The 23,504-nt window shown below is 41.5% G+C and overlaps 1 protein-coding gene across 4 annotated transcripts in view; it reads right to left on the bottom strand.

Annotated features, from left to right (window-relative positions):
* WDFY3 (WD repeat and FYVE domain containing 3) overlaps nt 1–23,504 on the bottom strand; it is a 370,646-nt gene that overhangs the window by 245,124 nt on the left and 102,018 nt on the right. For all 4 annotated transcript variants that reach the window (XM_073600175.1, XM_073600184.1, XM_073600201.1 and 1 more), the window contains exons 3-6: nt 14,140–14,350; nt 10,421–10,544; nt 9,031–9,140; nt 6,767–6,928 (exon numbers count right to left, since the gene is read on the bottom strand). In XM_073600175.1, coding sequence (XP_073456276.1) covers nt 6,767–6,928; nt 9,031–9,140; nt 10,421–10,544; nt 14,140–14,319 — 576 coding nt within the window. In that variant the 5' untranslated portion in view covers nt 14,320–14,350. The remainder of the gene's footprint in view (nt 1–6,766; nt 6,929–9,030; nt 9,141–10,420; nt 10,545–14,139; nt 14,351–23,504) is intronic.

Here is a 23,504-nt window from a genome sequence, read left to right as displayed (position 1 = left end):
CCATGGATCCCCGCTGAGCAGGTGGATGGCTAATCCGTGTGCACTCGATTATACAGAGCAGACACAGCCCGTTCTACTCTACGGGCGGTCAGATGTCAGCGGACCGCCTGTCCATTTACATCCAACTGTCGTTTAATCCGCCAGACAGATGGGGAGCGGACCCCCCATCCATCCGTTTTTAAAGGATAGGATCAGGTCAGATGTCGGCGGGTGTAAACGGACACATGTCTGTTTAAACCCGCCGCTCCATAAAGGGCAATGGATGGTCTGATCGGGTCCACCTTAAAAAAAAAAAAATGACAGTTGGACCCAATCAGTCCGCCCATGTGAAAGAGCTGTAAAGCTCTGGTGGCTCTGCAGCCTATGACCCTTGCAACCAGCATTGTTTACACAACTGAACTCCACTTTTACGCCAGCCATAGACGTGTTACTTTCCTTCCTGTAACCTGCAAACGGCTTGATTCCCCCACCAACAGTCAGTGTTGATGGGGGAATCGCTCCGGTGCGGCTAATGTGTTCTTCCGGTTGTGGGTGGGGCAGGGGAAGCCGTCTGGGAGAACACAGAGTAATTATTACTAGCGACTATAGCCACTGGCAGTAATCTCATTCAAAATCTGGTTCTCCCTAAGTGGATCGACTGATGAACTTGGGTACAATCATACATTGTTCGAATCGCGACCGGTCCATGCTAAGCCGGCCAAGAATTGAACGGTCTATGGCCGACTTTAGTGCTCATTGAGACAGAAGGCCAGAGAGGATGGTACAAATGGGTGGCTGAGCAGCCGTTTTGCTGCCCACCTGAACTGTCACAATACCTAACCTACCTACCTCATAGCCTAATGGGGCTGTACAGAAGCTATGGCCACAATGCTTTGCTTCGCGGCTGCAGCATTTTTAACTCAAAGTGCGCTCAAGGTGCAGAGTTTGACAGGCCTGTTGGTGTGTCTCAACCACATGCTATGCAAGTGATTGTTACCAAACAGATTGCTCTTCAGAAGACACCAAACTGAGCAGGCAGATGGCTGGTCTGTGTCAGCTCCACTTATGCAGAGCGGACACAGACACAGCCCGCTCCCCTCTATGGGTGGTCAGATGTAAATGGACCATCATTTTGTCATTGGGAGGAACTGTGTCCCTTCACTGGTGTCAGTGGGGGAGATATTATGCCCCATAGTTGGTATCTGTGGATGAAATTGTGTCCAAAGGGCCAGATAAAAACAGGCAAAAGGCCACATCTGGCTCATGGGCCAGTTTGGAGACCACTGCTGTACAGTATGTTGTTTCTGTGAGGTCTGGCAGATATGATGCGAATTTCAGTGCATTGCTCTGTTCACTTTTCTTTGTTTTCTACTTTATTTGAGCAGCTTGGTGCATCGCACTGTGGTCTGGTGGCATACGATGGCATGCCAGAAAACGTGTCTGCATTTTTCACTCCACACCTTGTATCACACTAGAATTGTGATGTGAACAGAGCACATAGAAAACATTTTTTTTTAATGTACCTTAGTGATCTGCATTTTTCTAGTGCAGAAATTCGCAAGTCACCGCATGAAAGTATTCAGGTATTTTTCAGTTACTATGTGTTTATTCTGCATCTCTGTACAGTTACCTATGCTGACCTTTTTTACGATTTCAGAGTTTTTCAAAAAGAAAAAAAAATTGTGCGTTTTCAAAAAGAAGATTCAGGCAAATAAGCCACATATGCAAAACCTGAGTAAACATTCAGTATAGATAGAGATTAATTGCATCTCTGAAGCCAAATTATCTTCATCGTACAATTGTTGAAGCATTATACACAAAGAATTTGCAATCCTAGACAGGGAACAATATTTCCTGAAAATCTCTAATGCACAAAGAAATATCTCTGAATTAGATTTCAGGCAGGGGGATGTAGTTTGAGGCTGGGTTCACACCCAATATCGATGCGGCACGCAGCAGGGGTCCAGTGCGTCCCTGTTCTCCGTTTCAGGGACAAAATCGGGGCCAAATTTTTGCCTGAATTCAGCCCTGAAACGGAGCCAAAGATGCACATCGTTCCTGTGCAAGACGCTCCAGAGCCGCCCCTGAGATATGTGAACCAGTTCCTTAGAGAGCCAGTCACAATCTCCTATCGTGCGAATTGGATGTGGAGAAAAGCCACATCCAATTTGCATAGGTGTGAACCCAGCTTCAAGGTATGTTTGTGCCACATGGACTAAAGAAGGTTGGTTTAGGCAACAATAATCTCAGGTCTTCTGGAGTTAAAGGGGCATGAAAAAAGAGGTGCTAATCCAATGTTCCCATAATCATACCGGTAAGAAAATTGGGGAAGAGCAAAGTTTTCATTGCACTGAAGTTTTTGTGAAAATAGGGAGATTTTTGCAAAACATATTGGAGTCAATAGGGAATGTAATATTAGGGTGGTCGTCTCTCTCTGTCCAACTGTGCCCCTCAATTGTCCCCCAATTTTTTAACAGAAAAAAAAAAAACCCACACAAAAAAATAAAATAAAAATGACAATACACAAAAAAGGAAACAAATACAAAAAACCCAGAGGCTCAGTTCATGCAGTTGCTGCACAATGTGTTATTCTTCACAGTAAAATTACGCCTAAGCAGCTTCAGTAAAGTTTCAGCAACAATGAAATCTGTAATTTTCCTTTTCCAAGCTGCCTAAAATGAAATGAATTATGAAGATGGAAAACAACTACTTGCAGCATTTTGAATATAGATACAGAGAGGCAATTATAAAAAGAAAATACTATTCGAACACTGTCCTGTTGGCAAGAAAGTATATTTCTGCTGCTTACTCACATTTACTGACATTCTAACTTCTATCGGCTTAATTATATGTGCTTGTCAGGAGTTTAAATATCAGGAATGAATGGACCAGAAATAGTAGCGTTTAGGGAAGAATGTTTTCTATGAAGCCAAGTGCTTGTTTTTACCTCTGCGCTGCATTCTGTTCCAGTTTGCAAAGGTGAAAAACCATGGACAAAAGAGAATACAGTGTTTTCAATAGGACCGGCAAACACCATTCAGCTTCGTTTCACAGTATGAACCACATGTAAATCGCACAGAAACCGCACTGCATTCCTGTTCAACCAACATGCGATTCAGTGCGGTGCCAATTAAGCCCATTTATTTTAGATGGCTCAAATCACACCACATTGCTGTATTCCACAAATTTTTGGAACCGCACTGCAGTGGTATCGTATGCTACTTTTGTACCATGCGCTCTGATGCGGGCAAACGCACTGCATTTGCGACCTGTGTTTGGGGTGTTTTTAAGATTGCAGTGACACCCGCTGCAGATTGCAAGGACAGTGCCATTTGAATGCAGTGCAAGAAACACGCACAAATCCCAGGGTTTCCCACAACGCATTAGTGTGAACCGATGCTTACGTGGGTCACAAAAATGTCCTGTAATCTACATTTTGTGTGTGCTGACCTGCATTATGTGTAAAATAAAAATGTTCTGCAGGGGTTAGGGGGTAACTGTCACTTGGTTTTAAAAGAGAAGTATAAAGTATTGGTCCGATGCTGCATCTGTCCTTCAACCTTTACAATCAAATAAGCCAGGCATAGACAGTTCGAATCTCAACCAGTACAGCAGGAACTGGGTGAGATTGGAACCATTTATGGGCAGGCTGAATGTATCCAAGTTTATCGATCAGCTTGGGTTCAACCAGCCTGCCAGATTTTAAATGCGATTATTGCTAGTGGCTGTTATAGCAGCAATCACTGTGTTCTCTTGGCTGGGACGGCTTCCCCCACCAGGAAAATACAACGGCTCCACGGGAGAGATTCCCCCATCATCGTCTGTGTTGATGGGGGAATTCAGCAAATTTCTTTACTGCAATGTGTAGAGGCAGGAAAGAAATGTGCTCCTTCTATGGCTGGCATTAGTAAAGTAGAACCCTGCACCTGATGTGTGGCAGTAGAACTATAAATATAACTACACTCACCGCTCTACAAGATAAAAAGATCTGTTGTCTTAGAAAATAATACAAATCTTTGCTATATGCCCTACTGACAAGGTCCTCTTCCTGCGTCAAAACTAGTCTGATATGCATGCTGGCTCAGAAGAACTAAAAATCACAGCAGGTTACATCTGCCTTTCTCCCATTTGACAGCACATTATACCTTCCCTTATCCTGTCTCTGGGAAACTACAAGTCCCAGAACAACATACTTACATTTCAGTATTCATTTTTCCTTCCACAATCAAAAATCCACATCTGGAATACCTCCATTTCATTAAACATATAATAAAAAAAAAACGACAAGCTATACTTCTTCCAAAGCAAATTCTGAAAGCCATCCACAAATACAGTGAAGACATCCAAGTCAAATTTATGGATATAGTGCAATAGAGATTTAATTGGATGGGTGGTTTAGAGACTACTCTAAGTTATTTATTGATATGCTTCCCGGAGTTTTCAGACATGTCTAGAAGTCTCAAAGAAATGGATAGAATAAATCAAGCATCCATGATGAATGGTTATGGTTAGGCTCCAAAAAGAGGGCATGAGCGAGAGAGAAAATTCACTAGATGATAGAGAGTGTAAACTACTAGTGCCATTAGCAGAATACAGCCATTTCCAACAGCCTATGACCATACATAATAGGATTTTAACAGTTCACCAATACAGAAATCTCCTCCACTTGGGATCATGTGAAAATTGGCAGGTGTATGTCCATTATAGGGAAAGTACTATAATGATTTTTTTGGACAAATTTTAGCTACCCTTATTTACACTGGAAATTACACACCTGTGATTATCTGCATTTATAGGTAATTTCTAAACTCAAGTAAATGGTTTTTAAATGGTTTGATTCACACTTTGTGTTTAGATGTTTTAGGCGTGTTCAATTTAGATGCGTTTAGAAAAAAAATCGGATTCGGTTTGTCCAAAAGGCAGATTACATACTCTGAACGCGTCTAACCACATGTAAACAAATTATGCAATTATATGCGTTTAACTGAGGTACTTTCAGGTGCTTTTACCTTTTTATTGGCCTAGAAATTAAAACATTTTTAAATTTCAACGATGCGGGTAATTGCCTCTAACCTTCCTGTCTCAACTTTGTCTTGAATACACATATTAGAGTAGTGCCTCTGCTTTAGCATATAAAGGAACATCAGGTGGCCAATTTAACACAAGTGAATCTTGAAGATATGACCATCAGGAGAGATGCAGGGGAAAAAAAAAAAAATGTCTAATTTCTGCAAGCACTCCTGTCAACGCTCAGAGAAATTATGTGAGTGATGGCATGCAGAAGCTAGGAGTTAAGCCTAGTACACACTGCTAGTTGTTTTCTCGTTAAACCCAGCAGACTGAATGAGAAAAAAAAAAAAAACTGACAGCTCAGGTCGGAGAAGCTGTACTAACAGTCCAATGTTAGTACAGTGAGCTCTCCTGCTGTTCTATTGTGTTCTGACAGGGGGATGGATTCCCCCCCCCCCCCCCCCCCGAACACTCCGGTCAGCGCTCTCAGCCATTGGCTGAGAGCGCTGATCAGGAGTCGGTCGGCAGACCTTTTTCTGTCATGACCCTTCGACAGAATGCCCGGCTTCTGTCAGACTGGCTACAGTGCACAAGGGCCGAATGTCAGCCTGTTTCTACTGACCTGACCAATGCCGCCCAACATTCGGCCTGTGTGTTTATAGGGCTTAAAGTGTAATTAATTTAAACTGCACCACTCTACTAAAGATGAGACAATGGAGCAGACCATGTGATTAACAAAGTGAGCTGTTCCATTTTCTATGCCATGTCTGCTCCTGAAAACTGCAGGAGAGGAGGAGGAGCTCCTTCTGCTCCAGCTCCATATAGTAGGCTACTGACAGTTCACATGTTCCAGCTCCATATAGTAGGTTACTGACAGTTCACATTCCTACTCCAGGTATGACCTTGAGGGGATCCACATCAGTTAAAATTGGTGCAATCCCCTACCAAAGGTGGTTCTATAGGATGCTCCCCCTCCCCCTTAAAAACTTTCTTGAGCCTGATCTCGATCCAGCGATGAGCACAAGAGCAGAGGCTCTCGCAGCCCTCTCCTCATTGGCTCAGACACAGCAACAGGAGCCTTTGGCTCCTGCTGCTGTCAAACAACGCCAGTGAGGAGGGAGCAGGGGCGGGGCAAAGACCGATGGACCCACAGAGTCGGCTAAGAAGCGAGCACACACACACACGCACGAGTGCCCCCATAGCAAGTTGCTTGCTACTGATCATGCGCGGAGCGTGCCATCATAATGCATTGTGATGCAGGTCTCAGGAGTTTCAGAAAGATGCGGAGAGTATCAGGCGATTTCGAGTGAGTCAACACCATAATATGGGAAAACTCTAGAGTTTATCATAAGATTTAATATCAGTCCCTCCAAAGACGTAAACGAATCTGTACTTGTTCCTTCTCCTCTGGGAGCCACAAAGCCGCTTCAGTGAATACCCCCAGCTATGATCCATCCTTCCATTCACACTCAGAAGAATGTCCATTCATCCCCAAAGAGAGGACTTCTATTAGGTGCCCAAAAGGTGAATAGCATCTCTTCAGTAATTAACAGAGATTCTTCAGAGCAAGAAGAAGCCAACCCGGAAGACTTCAGCTCCCTGAGTGAATATACTGAAGGAGTGGGGACAGGAGAGATTTTGGAATCGAGCCAGAGGATACCCCTGTCCGTTAAAAACATGAAGCAAAGACTAGAGATCTCCTGTCTACACAGAAGTAAAAACATACTTTGATAGTATTTCATACAAGACCTATTCACTGTATATAGAATTAGTTTACCTGCACAAAGACTTTCTGGAGCAGGGCTCGGCGTTCAGTCAAGGGCAGCTCATTCTCTGCTCCTCCAGGTACCTCAGGCACGTGTGGGAGGTCAAAAAACAGGTACAGGCATTTAATCAGGGTGGAAGGCACCGACATTGTTGTCATGCAGTCCACTGTTTTCTAGTTAAAAGGAACAGAAAAATAAACAGCTATTTCAAACAATTTCTTCTCACGACAGATGTGAACGGAAAAATAATTATACATCGATTTCCTTTAAGAGTAGATGGTCTAGCAATTTAGTTTCCATTTACTGTCAAGTCTACGTTAGTCGCTTTAAAAAACTATGTTACATACTAGGAACACTGCACAGGTACTAATTTTAACAGTCCATCAAAATCCTGTGGCACATACATTTTCTTCACTAACAAGAAAATGTACAATCCAATCCCTAACAATCCATTTATATGCCTGGAGCAGGAGAAGCTGTACTGTGTAAGCTATGTGGGAACAGAGCGGCAGAGGTGAAAAAAAAAGAAAAAAGAAAAAAGCTGAGCATGTGCTGCTGAAGTAGGGAGCTAAAGCAAACGTGCTATTTATTCTGCATGGGTAAAGTGTATGTCAAGGAAAATAATAAACAAAAAAATATGCAATATATCTGCAACTTTCCCCATGTTTTATCCCTTTACTTACAGCATTCCCTTAGTCCCCCTGCAAAGTCCCAGAAATACCTGGCAGTAAGGTTCACCTAATGTAATTGTGATAGGGTGGCCACAGTGCTGCACTGATCCTGAATTCACAGCAGAGTTGCCACTCTTATGTAGGCTGTGTTTGCTTGCACTACAGTGGAATGAAAAAAAACATGTTGCAGGGGTCATGACTGTCAGTATTGTCACTGCGGATTCACAATCCTGCAGGGGTGTCAAACTGGCGACCCTCCAGCCGTTGCAGAACTACAAGTCCCATGAGGCCTTGCAAGGCTGACAGTTACAAGCAAGACTCCCAAAAGCAGAGGCACGATGGGACTTGTAATTGTGCAACAGCTGGTGGGCCACCAGTTTGACATCCCCGCTTGTAACTCGTCAATCATCATCTGGTCACACCTAAACCAAAATAAGGAGGATTTGCTTAATGAATGAAAATAAAAATTATTACTGCTTACTTAGGCTGTAGTACCCTTGCTTATATAAGCTATACTAAACACTAAGCTAGAAGCATTAAAAGCGGAGTTCCACCCAACAATGGAACTTCCGCTTTAAGGGAGGTGACCCCCTGAAATGCCACATTTGGCATGTCATTTTTTTTTTAGGGGGGGGGGGGATAGTGGATAACCTCTTTTTAGAGGGTCCCAGCTCCCACTTCCTCCCAGCGCACCACGGCACCGGAAGGGAGATCACCTCTCCCCCTTCCCTCTCGGCAATCATCTGGGACACGTCACAGGTCCCAGATGATTGCCGGCCAGTCACGGCGTGCGGCTCGTGCAGTGGGTGCCCGGCTGTGAAGCCACAGCCGGGCGCCCACAGTTACAATACCGGCGCCACAGAGAGGAGGGGGAAGACGAGCGGGGCTTCATTCCCCCACATTGCTGGACCCGGGACAGGTAAGTGTCCGATTATTAAAAGTCAGCAGCTGCAGTATTTGTAGCTGCTGACTTTTAATTTTTTTTTTTTTTTTCAAGCAGAACTCCGCTTTAAGCATTGCTCATGCCGCGTACACACGAGCGGAATGTCCGACAGAAAAAGTCCGACGGAAGCTTTTCATCGTCTATTCCGATCATGTGTAGGCCTTATCGGACTTTTTTTTTTCAAAAATTCCGACGGACCTAGAAATGGAACATGTTCTAAATATTTCCGACGGAACCAATCCCTATCGGGAAAACCGCTCGTCTGTATGCTGTTCCGACGGACCAAAAACGATGCATGCTCTGTAGCAAGTACGAGACGGAAGCTATTGGCTACTGGCTATTGAACGTCCTTTTTCTAGTCCCGTCGCAAGTGTTGTACGTCAACACGTTCTTGACGGTCGGACTTTGGTGTGATCGTGTGATCGTGTGTACGCAAGGCAGTTTCAGCGGAATTCCGTCGGAACTTCGACGGAAAAACCGTCAGTTTATTCCGACGAGAAAACCGGTCGTGTTACAGTAACTGCCCATGTGAACTAACTCCACAAACAACAATGCTGCTCTTTATCAGGGCCTTTACCCAAGTTAGAAATGCAGAAAATATTTGTTTTCCGCTGTGTTGATGCACCAGATGTGATGATAAAAACAATGAATAGGAACACACCTGCCCAGATGAAGCCAGCAGGTTAATGACAGTCAGAAGCATCCAGCCCCGGCTGGTCTCTTCACTCTGGTTGATCTCTAGGAACTGGACGATGGCTCGACTAGCAGCCTCTGCAGTAAAAGATCAAAAGTTAAATGAAATCACTTCCTTGTTTATGTAAGAGTTCCAATTTTGATAGTTAACAGACGTTTAGGTTATTGCAGTCATTTCGTGTATAATTCCTAATACTATTACACCATATAAAAATGACACATGTGGCAGATATACTGTTTTACAGAAAATATGTGTATGCTCATCATGACTGCCACTTGAACCTCTTTTCCTAACTTACAGACATAAAGAACATTTTAAAATAACTGCAAGTCTAGCAAGTGCAAAAAAAAGGGGATGTATGTAAAAACGTCCATGACCATACACTACGTCACCATGACAATTTTTTTTTCTATACCATTTACGGAATGTGACTTTCTATAGGACTCAAATACACAAAATTTATTATAAACATGCAAGATTTTTTTATTTGGCCGAGTTGGGAAGGGTTCTGTCTAATTTTCGTGGCTTTCTATGCAACTACCAGAGATTTAGAAAAAAAAGAGAAGGCGAAAATGCTTCTAAGAGTAGCCCTATATGCAGTTGTAATAAGGAAATCACTGTAATCTCTTCACCCGGTAATGTGGCGGTCAATACCCTTATTGGAAGACAGCTAGTAGGCTTTGAACTTTGTCTACAACAAAAACAACTTCACTAAGCTAATTGAATAAGGGTACATGTACTCCAGATTCTGACTGCAACAGTCTAAAGCATGGTACACATGGGCCGAATATCAAAAGAAGCTGGCCAACATTGGGCCTGACCGGTTTCTGTCGAGTGGGCATGCTGGAAAACCAGCATCTTATGAGGGTCAACAGCCAATGGCTGCGAGTGGTGAGCGGTGTGTGCTGGCAGGTGGTGGGGGCGCAGAACACAATACCTCAGTGGGGGAGATTGCTGTACTAACATCAGATAGTACAGCAAGCTCCTCACTTTTTTTTTTCCACTCGCTGGGTTATATTAAAAAAAAAAAAAAAAAAAAAAAAAAAATGATGTGTACTAGGCTTTAGGCTGGCCATACAGGAGTCATTTTTTTCATTCAACCTGAAAACAAAGAAATAACAAATTTTTTTTTTTTAAAACACACGACTCAAATCCCCCATCCACATTTAAAGTGGATGGGGAATCCTCCCCACTGAGATATTGTATTCTGACAGCAGGGAGACTATTGGTACATAAAGAGCTCTGACGCATGAACAGCAGGAAGTTTAACAGGTGCGCATGGTATGCCAGCAAAATCAGTTATGAGTCTGTATAAATTTAAATATACTTTAAATAAAAAGAAGAAAAAGTAACACACCTGTGGACTTATTAGAAGCTCTCCTTCGAATCTCAGTCACCATCAAGCGTGACACTTGCGTTGTAAACTGTAGAAGGTCTGAAAACTTCTCGGTCATTGTGCTAGGAGGTGCATTTCCAAACACCTAATAATAAAAGAAAATTGTAAACCAAATGCAACAATAAATAAAACAATAAAATGCATGGATTGTACAATCTTTCTTCCAAACAAATGTTGACATATGGTAAAAATTCTAATTACGGTTTTAAAATGTGATCATCATGTTTTAACATCATTTTAGGGCGTAACTTTACCCATAACAACTTGATAAAAATAACATTCTTTAGCAAGAAAAATAAATTCCACATTAACAATTATGCTACAAAAATGGGTGTGTGCTGTAAATTGCCTCCAGCATTGCTCCTGTTTCTTCTGGCTGGAGGCTGCCATTTTACTGAAGCCCAGAGCCCCTGAGCAGCAGTAAACCTAGCCTGTCAACAGATCGGCCTCTACAAGTGCCTAAAAATAGAGAGCAACTGAGCATGTGCAGAGCAGGGTGAGACAGTATATTACTGGATTTTACACAGTCTAGACACTTATTTTTAATGTTTTACATACCTGCAAATGGGTCCAGCCTGAAGTCATCAAGCAGGACCTAATTTTCTTCACATCTTAAGTTCCACGTTAAGATGTGAAGAGACATTATCAAATAGCTTTATTGCTCAGTTCAAAAAAGAAAAAAAAAGTCCAAACCAATAAAGCTAACCCAATGAATCATACCAAGCCAATTAAAAATAGGTAGATATTGGAACAAATCATTTTGAGGTTATCTGACATGTTTATAAAATATAGGGAATGGCTAAAACCAGTAAAGTCTTTTTTCTGCCACCTGCACCCATTAGGAGGGGTGATTTTCCTTGGTGAAGGGAGAAATCCTTTCAAAATAAGGCAAAGCTCCAGAAACGAGTGTCCCCACTGGAAGATTTTCCCTGCTAGCCTATTCTGATAACAGCTCAAAATTTTGGATCTCCCATCACTTTTAGTCTTCGTGACGGTGGTCAGTAAAGCTCAGTTGCAGAGACACAGACCACAATAAAAATCTGACAGGGATTACCACCCCTCACCACCATCTAAAAGTAAAGAAAGTTTCATCTTTAAATGTACTTTAATAAGCCGCACTGCTCATAACATGGATTGGTTAGTTTTAGATCTTTTAATATTTATTTATTTCAGGTACTTATATAGCGCCATCAATTTACGTAGCGCTTTACATATACATTGTACATTCACATCAGTCCCTACCCTCAAGGAGCTTACAATCTAAGGTCCCTAACTCACATTCATACATACTAGGGACAATTTAGACAGGATCCAATTAACCTACCAGCATGTCTTTGGAGTGTGGGAGGAAACCGGAGTACCCGGAGGAAACCCACACAGGCACAGGGAGAACATGCAAACTCCAGGCAGGTAGTGTCGTGGTTGGGATTCAAACCAGCGACCCTTCTTACTGCTAGGTGAAAGTGCTATCCACTACACCACTGTGCCGCCCAATAGCGAATGTAAAGAGTTTGTGAAGTCAGTGATCACAATTACTGCCAGCCTTTCTGTTATAACAAACTAAACTACACAGTGTACTGTATGTTTTTTTTTTCAATTCTGCAGCTATATACCTTTTTTCACATCACTGATGTGCAGTTACATGACCGCCCTTCAACTAAGGACTACAGTGGGAGTGGCCGAGATTCTCCTGACGTCAGCCGGGTGGTCTTGTGACTGCACAGCAGCAATGTGAAATAAGGTATTTAGCTGCAGAATTAAAAAAAAAAAAAAAAAAAAAAAACACATACACCATGTAGTAAATCTTGTTATAACAGAGGGGCTGGCGGTAATTGTGATCACTAACTTTACTGCCACACGAAATAGCGGCAGGAGGGGAGGGTTTGGAGAGCGTCTCACACACTAGGAAGCAATAGGCAGGGAGAGAAAGAGAGAGAGAGAGAGAGAGAGAGAGAGAGAGAGAGAGAGAGAGACTCTAAACACAGCGGGATGATGGAGGCACGTAAACTGACCACTGTATCATGGATTAGCAGCCATGAGTACCGTGGTCAGCACACCTAGGGGGTCACAGGGACAGGCAGGATCAACCAGGTATTTTACAGCATAGAAAGGGACAAATGACACCGCACAAGCACTATGTGGTTTAACATGCTTTAAAGGAAGAGGACCTTTTTTTTTTTTTTTTTTGCGTTACAACCTCTTTAAGCCTGGCTGGACTCTTTAACTTATCAGATTCTTAGAAAATCCTGCCATCTTCATGAATCACATCATCGGCTGAAAATTTCCAAGCGATAACATTAACTACAAGTATTATCAAGTACAAAAAACTGTCCATAATGAAGTAAAAAGTCATGCAAAAAAAAAAAAAAATATTGAACCATTTAAAAATATCTTGCTACTTTGATCATTTGAGATCAACCATTTGCAGTAAAAATAATCATCTTAATCTTCAAATGGTCATCTAAAATCTGTACTGTATACACTTGAAAATAAAAAGAAAAAAGGCTTAAAAGGGCAATTAATACAAACATCTGTAAGGACTGGTAAACTGCAAAATATTCTATTTTTGGTTTTGATGCGCTTTAATATGCTTTAAAGATTCAGTCTACTCAAAGCCAATATTTTAGTTGTTGGCGGAAATAGACAAGATGAATCATCCACTAGGTTGTCATCTCTCTAAACTTATCACCTAAAATTTTGGCCTGGCGCAGTTAAAGTGAAATTAAAGTCTTTCTTTTTTTGTCTAAAAATAACAAACATGTTATACTTACTTGCTCTGTGTAGTGGTTTTGCACAGAGCAGCCCAGATCCTCTTCTCGGGTCCCTCCCTCCTGCTGAGTGCCCCCTTAGCAAGTAGCTTACTATGGGGGCACCCAAGCCGAGATGCTGCTCTGTGTCCATTCAGACATGGAGCCATGGCTCACCCTCACCCCCTCTCACTCGTCATTGGCCCTCTGACTTTGACAGCAGCGGGAGCCCAAGGCGCCCGCTGTGTGTCTCAGCCAATCAGGAGAGAGAGTCCTGGACAGCCGAGTCTCTCTTGCAACATCGCTAAATCGAGATGGGGCTCAGGTAAGTATTACCTTCTGCTTTTGGAACCACTTTAATCCCCATAGGAAACAACTGCAGAGGTGCAGCCAGGGCAAAGAAGATTTTAGCCGCAGTTTCTGAAGACTACTGTAGGACGTAACCTGGGTAAAACCTAGGTATAAATGTAGGTTTTTTTTTTTCTTTTTCTTCTTTTCATTCAACCAGCGGGTTGAGGGAAAAAAAAACTGACATATCCCTGCATCAACCCAAACAATGTGAATGCAGGGATCCCTCTTTAGTATTCTGATAACAGGGACTCCTTCCCTGTTAGGATACACAGATCAGCATTTGCAGCCCTCGGCTGCAAGCACTGATCGAATGATGGTTTTCCCAAGAGGTCCATTCAATACAAGCCAGTCATTAGACCGGTTTCTGCTGAACAGGCAGGGGTATGCAAGTACCAGGCTAAAGCAGTTTTATTCAGGTAAATATGTATCTGGATCCAAAGGAGGGGAGTTGTTTTAGGTAGTGGTGGTAAGGAAGGGTTGGGGAATTAGGCAAAAAAAAGGTAACTAACTATACTTTCTCTGAAGTACAGTTCACCTTTAAGGAGTGAGGGGCAAAGCACTAGTACTATAACCTGCACTTACCCTGTTAAAGACAGGCAGCATCATGTAAAGTTTTTCTTCCTGTTCCTTTTGGGTCATGTGTCGGGCAGGGTGACAAAGCTCAGAGAAGAGTCGCCTCAAATGCATTAAACCTAGTGCATTGTCCTGCGGGCTGCACTCCTCTTGCCGAGGTCGGCCCATGATCCTCTTCACCATATTCATGGTTGCACTTTTGTTAATGCTCCACTCTTACCTACAGGGGAAAAAAAAAATATGAATTTTAACATCAAGAATCACCCATTTAATGATCATTTCACACAATATAAAACATTTTTTCCTCTTTAACAAGACCACCAGATATGAGCAGAAAAATAACACCAATTTGTTTTCTTAAAACTTCTCACAATTTAAAAAATTACAGTTTTCTATATATTTATTTACCAAAAAAAAAAAAAAAAAAAACTCTAAAAAGATATCAAGAGACAAGTAGCCTATGTATCAACTAACAATTCTAGTATCAAACTACTCCTTTTTCAGACTCATCTGTGAATCAATACAACACAAGTCCCTTCTCTGCAAAAAACACAGCAGGATCCTTCCACAACACTCTTGTAAACAGCAGGACGCTTATGCCACCATTGTTTGCATTGCTCGGACAACAAAAGGTCCTCTCTGACCGATATACTCTTATTATTACTAAATCATCTAACAAGATTATAACAGAAGGTGGTACTACTGAAAGCAAAATCTGGACGGATATCTTATAGATCTGGAAAAGTCAGGGAAATTTTTTACTCATGAGTAGCAGATGGAGGGTGGATTACCAGTTATGCTAGAAATCCCCTTTACAAGTGCATGCTGGCATATAGATATGGTAACAGACTTCTGCATTTGCTTGCCTACCCTTGGTTTAATTTTGGAAAATGGAGAATGACGCTAAAAAAGTATCCTAAAGTTTAAGGCAGGCCATAGATTATGTGATTTTCTTTCCTGCAACCACGAGTGTTCTGCCGGTAGGGGTGCGCAGGGAGCCTATCCTTCCGGGAGAACACAATGATTATTACTAGCGGCTATAGCTGCTGTCAATAATCGCATACTAGAAATCCAACATGCTTGTTGTACCCAAAATATTCAAGCTTGCCCATAGATGAATCAAATCTGAGCCGGTCCCTGCTGAACAAGCCAAGATTTGAACCATCTATGGCTGGCTTTAAGCTGGCCATGCATTGGTGGATTTTCGTACGAATGCTCACATGGAAAATCTCATCAGTACATTAGATAATGACATTAGAACCTCAGTGAATGTCGTTACAATGTACTCCATTGATCATTGGTACATAAGTTATGCACCATGTTGCACTTACTGTAATATAACCTGGGTAAGTTGGTTCATTCTGCTTTCCGGCACCCCATACTTTTATTTCACCCTACTGACCTAGATGGACCTCAAGAATGCTTCAATTATATTATTGGTATTTTCACCATTAATTTTTTTTATCGTTTTCCTCTATTATTACGGTTTGATCTATGTGAAGTTTCAAGGTGACATAGGGTTTCCCTTTGTCGCACTAACACGCAAAACTACTGTCTTCAATCGCCTTATACTTGACTACTGTAAATAAAGATAAATAATAATAATAATAATAATAAACGTCCAGACATTACTCAAGGTTTCCCCCAAACCCCTTCACCCCCCCCCCCCCCATATCATGTCCTAGCATTACACTTTCTATTATATTTTTTCCATAGCTAGAAACAGTTTTTATTATTCCCAAGACATTGTCAGGCTTGTAAAAGTCTTGCAGGGGCAGCTGCTGTAAAGTCCATTATTATTAGCGTAAATTCACCTCCCCAAGAACTGCACTCTTTACTGCACACAGTATATAGGCAGGCTCCAGGGAGTCACAGCAGATGCATTATTTTGCTGGAAAAAAAAAATCAATGTATGACATTTTATTATACTGTTCTGATATACATGTTTGCTAATACAGCGGGTAAAATAAGTATTGAACACATCACCATTTTTCTATGTAATTATATTTCAAAAGGTGCTATTGACATAGAATTTTCACAGCATATCAGCAACAACCCATGTAATCCATACATGAAAAGAAACCAAAACAAACAAATAGGTTCAGAAAAAGTTATGTGTAATAAGAAGGAATGACACAGGGAAAAAGTATTAAACACACGAAGAAAGGGAGGTGCAAAAAAAAAAAAAAAAAAAAGCATGGAAATCACGCAATGGTACGGCGACAAATTTAAAAGGGACGTACGGGTACGCCCATTTGCCCAGCCGTGCCATTCTGCCAACCTACATCGGCGTGCACTGGTCGGGAACCGGTTAAACAAACTAAATATCAGAAGTCATAGAAGAGGCCCGCGGAAAACTTCAAGATTTGAAGACTGTGTGGAAGAATGGGTAAAAATCACACCTGAGCAATGCATGCGACTAGTTTCTTCATACAGGAGGTGTCTTGGAGCTGTCATTACCAACAAAGGATTTTGTATGAAGTAATAAATACATTTCAGTTAGCGTATTCAATACTTTTTCCCTGTGTCATTCCATTTTATTACACATAACTTAATTTCTAAACTTATAAGTTTTGGTTTCTTTGTATGTATGGATTGCATGGGTTGTTACCGATATGTGGTGAAAATTTCATGTAAAAAAAAATGGTAACATGTTCAATACTTATTTTACCTGCTGTACATAACATATATACTAGAGTATAGGCCGACCTGAATATAAGCCGAGGCACCTAATTTTACCACAAAAAAACTGGGAGAACTTATTGACTCGAGTATAAGTCTAGGGTGGGAAAATGCAGCAGTCTGTTCGGCGCTGTCCATTGTAACAATGCCCCGCCTCGTCCGTGATAGGCGGAACACTGATAAAGTTTCCTAGCCTTGTATCAGTGTTCCTCTATCACGGACGAGGAGGCGGGGCTTTGTTACAATGGACAGCGCCGAACAGACTGCATAACACAGCGGGAGACAAACGCTGTTTTAGTAATCAAAGGTATGGCTGCACCCTCACTCAAGACCTGACTCGAGTATAGGCTGGGGGGGGGGGGGGGGTTCAGCCTAAAAAAAATGGGCTGAAAAACTTGGCATATACTCGAGTATATACGGTACTTAAAGGGTTACTAAACCCTCTTTTTTTTTCTAAATAACAAACATCATACTTGCCTCCTCTGTGCAGTTGGTTTTGCACAGAGTGGCCCCCAATCGTCCTCTTCTGGAGTCCCTCAGCGGCGCTCCTGGCGCCTCCTCTTCTCGAGTGCCCCGTAGGAGAAGCGTTCTCCTTCAGGACACCCGTGCAGGCGTGCTCCCGAGTACTGCTGCTGCGTCTATTGACATAGACAGCAGGACTCGGCCCCGTTGTCACGTCATTGGATTTGATTGAAAGCAGTGGGAGCCAGTGGCTGCACTGCCATCAATCTATCCAATCAGGACACAAGACACTGGCTGGAGCTGGTGTGCTCCTTCCCGTCGTGGGAATAGCGTGCATTAAGTTGAAAAACCTTGAGGGTTTACAACCCCTTTAATAATAATACCACCATTGCTTACCAATCTGGAAAATTGTTTTAATTGTGTTAGTCCTGTAGAAGAAAAGTATATTGTTGGCTTATTCTTTAAAACACTAATGGATGCAAAAAAGCAACGTGTACTACTCCATAGCAACCAAATGCAACTCACTTTAGTAAAGTTGGATTAATTTCTGTTGGGTTGCTACGAATGCTGAAATGTCCCCATTGATCCGTTTTATTGAACAAGCTTGTGTAAGTGTAAAGATTTACTTTCCCAATTTTAAAGCTTTGGCACATACATATTATCCCTCTCACAAAAACAGACAATAATAAGAGCATTTGTCTCCAGAGAGGAAATGACCTGTCACTATTTTAATGAAATACATTTTAATGATATTTGCCTGTGGCATTTCCAGTGACTACAGTAATGTCTCTTTATTATATCACAGCCAGGCACATCAAGCAGAGAGTAATAGAGTCTAGTAGCGTGTTAGACAAATGGCAAAAGACTAGAAGACTGGAAAGTGCTGCCACCACGTGCCGTTACTAATTAATAAAGAACATCCAAACACAAACAGCTCCTTCTATAATGTCATTTGAAAAGTTTAGCTTTTCTGAACATAACTCACTTTTTAAAGCCCAACTTCAGCAAAATTTGGACTTTTTCTGGTGGGCTTTTTATTTCTGTCAGTGACTTCATTGAGGACATTTTGGTGCCCCAGGTTCCTCATTTTGTGTTCCAGTGACACCAGGTTCTGTCCCCATTGAAAAAATATCCTATTGCTTTCTGTTTAAACCCCAAAATACTGGGCCAGAAAGCGAGGGGACAATGGGGTTCCAGACAGCAATAAAAACCAGGGAGAGATTCTATACCTTCCCCAAGTTATCCCGCAAAATTCTGGGCTGGAGATGGGCTTTAGATTAATAGCTTTATATTGGTTTATGTGGACAATCCTTTTTCCCCCCCACAAGGGACGTATAAGAGTAGCCATTGCTAATCTCTATTTTCAGAAGGATCTCCTCAGTATATACTGGGTAAAGCTAGCAGTATTTGGCCTCATTTAACTGGACCGGTTCTAGAATGCTGATGTGCAACTCATCCAAGCAGCTTCTCCAGAACTAAAGACGCTACTTGGATTAGGGGGAATGAAATCTTCAACATTATAGAGCCATTAAAAAAAACGAAAGCAAGTTTCTGCACAACAATCATAAAAATGTATTTATACAATTAAAAAAAAAAAAAAAATACAACCTCCAATTACAAAAAAGTTGCTCCTTTGAATTGCTGCCATCGGTTTCAAAATGACCTAATTTGTTTTCTTAACCATTTGCCGCCAATATAACGTAGTTATACTGTGGCAAGGTGGCACAAGGTAAGCGATTCAGCACTTCCGGGTCACGCATGCGTGCCGCTAATGACCCACTCCAGCAGTGATTAGACACAGTGGGAGTGGGTACCGTGGACTCAATGTCCACCAGCACCCAGCGATCATTAGGCAGAGAGCCAGCACGGCGATCGCTGTTTTATCAATACAGAAGGCATGGATCCTGTGTTCCTGTAAAGCATGCCTTCCCCTAGTAAAAGTACCCTCCACACAATGCACAAACACTGGCTAGGCACACAGTTAACCCTTTGATCGCCCCTGATGTTTAACCGCTTCCCAGACAGTGTCATTAGTACAGTGACAGTGCTTTTTTTTTTTTTTTTTTTTTAACACCGATCACTGTATTAGTGTCACTGGTCCCCAAAAAGCGCCAAATGTGTCAGTTAGTGTCCCGACTGTTTGCCGCAATATCGCAGTCCCACTATAAGGTCGCTGATCACTGCCATTACTAATAAAAAATAAATAAAAATATCCCATAGTTTGTAAACCCTATAACTTTTGTGCAAACCAATCAAAACACACTTATTTGGATGTATTTTTTTTTTTAACCGAAAATATGTAGCAGAATACATATTGGCCTAAATGATTGAAGAAATTAGATTTTTTTCATTTTCTTTATTGGATACATTTTTTTTAGCATTGTCCTTTCTATTTCTGTATATGGATGATGGCACTGTAATTATTTTAATTTAAAAAAATAAATAAATCTAAGTATCTTTTTCCTAATCGATACAGCTGTCACATGACCCAGCTCTTTTCCCAGCCTGTCTGCAGGGAAACATAAGCAGGAGGAGCTTCTAGTACTCTGCTGCTGGCCACAGTTCATAACAAAATAAATAAATAAATAATCAGTATGTATAATAAATAATATACAAACACATACATATACACACACACACACATATACACTTACATGTTTTATTTAGATTTATTTATTTTAAATCAAATCTTTATTATTTTGTGGAAACAATATGGTGTGGGTGGATTTCTGCCAGGCACAGGCTGTGTCACGCCCCTCCAGCCTGTGTCTTAGAATAAGAGAGAGGTGAAGCCTCCATTAATCTACATATAACATTCCTCCCCCTTTGTGTTTAGCTGGTTAGTGGGCTGTAATTTACCACTGTGTATACGCCCACATGTGTGACTCTATAGTCACATGGGTTGCTCAGATGTGATAGGGAGGAAATGCTCAGCATCGCAGCTCACTGAAAACTGAGCATGTGCAGAGTTGCCACCACAGCTGCAAAACTTCTAGCCGAATTGGAGGAGACATGGGCAGGAGGGGGAGATAGAGAGCAGCAGGATTAACCAGGTTTTTTTGCAGAATACAGAAAACGAATCTCAGTGAGTATGAACAGCATGTAATACACCAATTAGTGATAGTTTTTGATGATGTGTGTTTAGTGACACTTTAATTTAAGCACTGGATGTAAAAAAAATAAATAAATAAATAATATATATATACACATACACATACATATATATATATATATATATATATATATATATATATATATATATATATATATATATATATATATATACACACACACACACACACACACACACACACTGTAATTTTACTAGATCAGGCTTTCTTAAGAGCAAGAAGGGTGTCCCAGCATCCCTAACAGTTTTGTTTCAGGATCACCAAATTACAGACAAAAAAAAAATAATGGGATGGACTGGCTTTGTTCCCAGTATCCCACACAAGGTTGCATTTTCCCTTTTACATGGAGTTTACCTTTAAAGCCCACCTAAATTTGTTTTCAGCAATACTTAAGAGAGCAGATGCCGCTTTAATAATGTCACTTTTCACAAGGCCTTGTGCTGCACCAAAAAGAAACAGATAATATCAGAGCATGCTGAGCGCCCCTCAGCATGCCTACACAAACTAAATTATGTTGTCACATCTAATAAATCTCAGGAATGAACTCCAGGCCACTTGTTCAAAGTAAAAACTCTTGGCTTTCTTTCTTGTTAAAAACTTAAAAGCGGAGTGCAATTGTGCCAGTGTGTGAACCAAATGGCATTTTATCTTAAAGAACCATGATTACGCTTTGATTTTAGATGTTTGCCTCATGTCTGATCAGTAGAAAGCGCACACTGCTGAATGGCTCAATTTCTGAACTTCGCCGATTTAAAAAAAAACAAAAAACTGACAAATGAAAAGTGTCCATAAAAACAGCGATATCCAGTTCATCCGACAATGCAAGTGAGGAAACAAGTAGTATTTTTAAGCAGCAGATACAAAAGACATTGATGTCCAGCTGGTTCTCCACTGCTTTTTCAGGGACAGCCCATAATTTAGAAATGACCAACAGAACCAAACAGGTTACAAAAAAAAAAAAAAAAAAGTGTTGTGAGGCCCCTTCCACGTGTAGCGGATTCCGCTTGCTCAGCGAGGGATCGTTCCGCGGATCCCCAACGGATGACAGGTCCGTGTCCACTCCGCTCTGCACAGTCCCACTCTCCCCTATGGTGAAATCGGATGGAAACAGACCACCTGTCCGTTTTCATCTGATCCACCAGATGAATGGAAAATAGGACCACCGTGCATCTGTTTTTTGCGGTCAGGATCAGATCAGATGGTGGCGGGTGTCAGCAGACATGTGTCCGCTGACATCCACTGCTCTATAGGGGAGACTGGAGGGTCCAATCAGCTTTGCCTTTTAAACTGACAGGTGGATCTGCGCAGACAGCCCGCGTGAAAGGGCCTTTAAAGAGCAGTAACTACAATAGAATAACTAAAACTGTCGGATGCCTCCCGCCCAACATCCTTCGACTGAAAAATCAAAAGGAGTCAAGTGGAAAATTGCCAGCTGAACAGGGACTGCAGATGCCGGGTATTCTATAATACCCGAATAGTGGTAATTATATTTACTACAATATTTATATCTACCACCAGTTCTAGAATGAAGCCCCGTACAAAGTTTTTGGGTATGCATTAAATGTGTGAATATATATATATATATATATATATATATATATCCTGCTCTTTTGAAATTTAAGTTAGTTGAAGCTACAGTTTGGCTCAGCTTATTATTACCTAAATTTATTGGTTTCTGTACCAGTTTAGCTGGACTGTGCAGATTTCCATCTGACCATGAGTGGTGCTGTCACCATTGGTAGATGTTGTAAATACAGTCTGGTTGGACATATTGAATACTCTTTGCTCAGAAATGAATTTGGTGGTTCATTCACCAGGCATTCTGGGCAGGGGTATTTAAGGGACAGACATCGCGCATAGGGGTTGGCGCTTCCAGACCTCATGGCCCTCATGGCCTGGGGAACTGCTGTTGCTTAAAGTTCTACCTTGAGGTTGGCGGACCCAAGGTCTAGCTACTGGTCCGTACGATGGTCTTTTTCCTGTCTGGCCTGCAGGAAGAAGCAAGGGATTGCAGTGACCAGGGAGAGGACCGAGCATAAGGCAGGTATCTTGAGAAGAGCCTGGGATCTCAGTCGGAGACGCATCTAGGATCAAACACAGCAATCAGTTCAGTCAAGATTGCAAGGTCTGTGGCAGAGACCGTGTTCGAACATCACATCGGCTGCTAGGTCGGTGAGAGAGACCTATCCGGGGGTTGTTGAATCCAGCTGTGGAAGTGCTATTCGCTGGATATAGAAATTACCTCACACCACAAGATCCAAGGTACCTGAATCCCTTTCACCCTCTACCTTCCTATTGCATATTTTTGTTTTTTTAATAAAACTTGGAAAAAGGACTGAGTGTTGGAGCCAATGTTTCAATTGAGCAACGTATAAGTACCCCTATGATGAACACTGTGAAGATGGTAACGGTAAGCCCGAAGAAAATTATTAGCATCTCCTTCGGGGGTAAAGTTATAGTATGCTACACATATATACACAAGCACACAATATTTTTTTTATTTTTATAAGCACTTTCAGCAGCTGATTTAACCACTTAAAAACTTAAGAGTTTTTTTCACATAAATGGAGCTTACTTTTGGTGGTATTTGATCACCTGTGGCTTTTTTATTTTTTGCACTATGAACAAAAAAATAGCGACCATTTAAAAAAAAAAAAAAAATTAATAACTATATTTTTTACTTTCAGCTATAAAATATATTCAATAAAGAAAAATTAAATTTGTTCATAAATTCAGGCCAATATGTATTCTGCTACACGTTTTTCTTAAAAAAAAAAAAAAAAACTACACACTATGGTGTATACAGGAATTTGTATTTATTTTTTTTATACTAGTAATGATGGCGATCAGCGACTTATAGCAGGACTGCGAAAATGCGGCTGACAATCTGACATTTTTGAGACTTTGTGGGAACTAACCAGTGTTTTTTGTGTTTACTAGGTGCTCTTTTTACTAAGGAACGTGTTGGATATTATTTCTTGCTTTGCAGGGAAACAAAATCCAGCACATCCCCACTGACAGTACAGTTGTGTACATAAGCAGAGCTCTGTTCTGTGCCTCTCCTTTCTGATCAGCGGGTGCCGGCGGACATCCATTGGC

The sequence above is a fragment of the Aquarana catesbeiana genome, linkage group LG01 (assembly GCF_042186555.1).
Source record: "Aquarana catesbeiana isolate 2022-GZ linkage group LG01, ASM4218655v1, whole genome shotgun sequence".
NCBI classification, from domain to species: domain Eukaryota; kingdom Metazoa; phylum Chordata; class Amphibia; order Anura; family Ranidae; genus Aquarana; species Aquarana catesbeiana.
The sequence above is the reverse complement of the archived record's forward strand: the minus strand, read 5'-3'. Positions and strand labels throughout refer to the sequence as shown.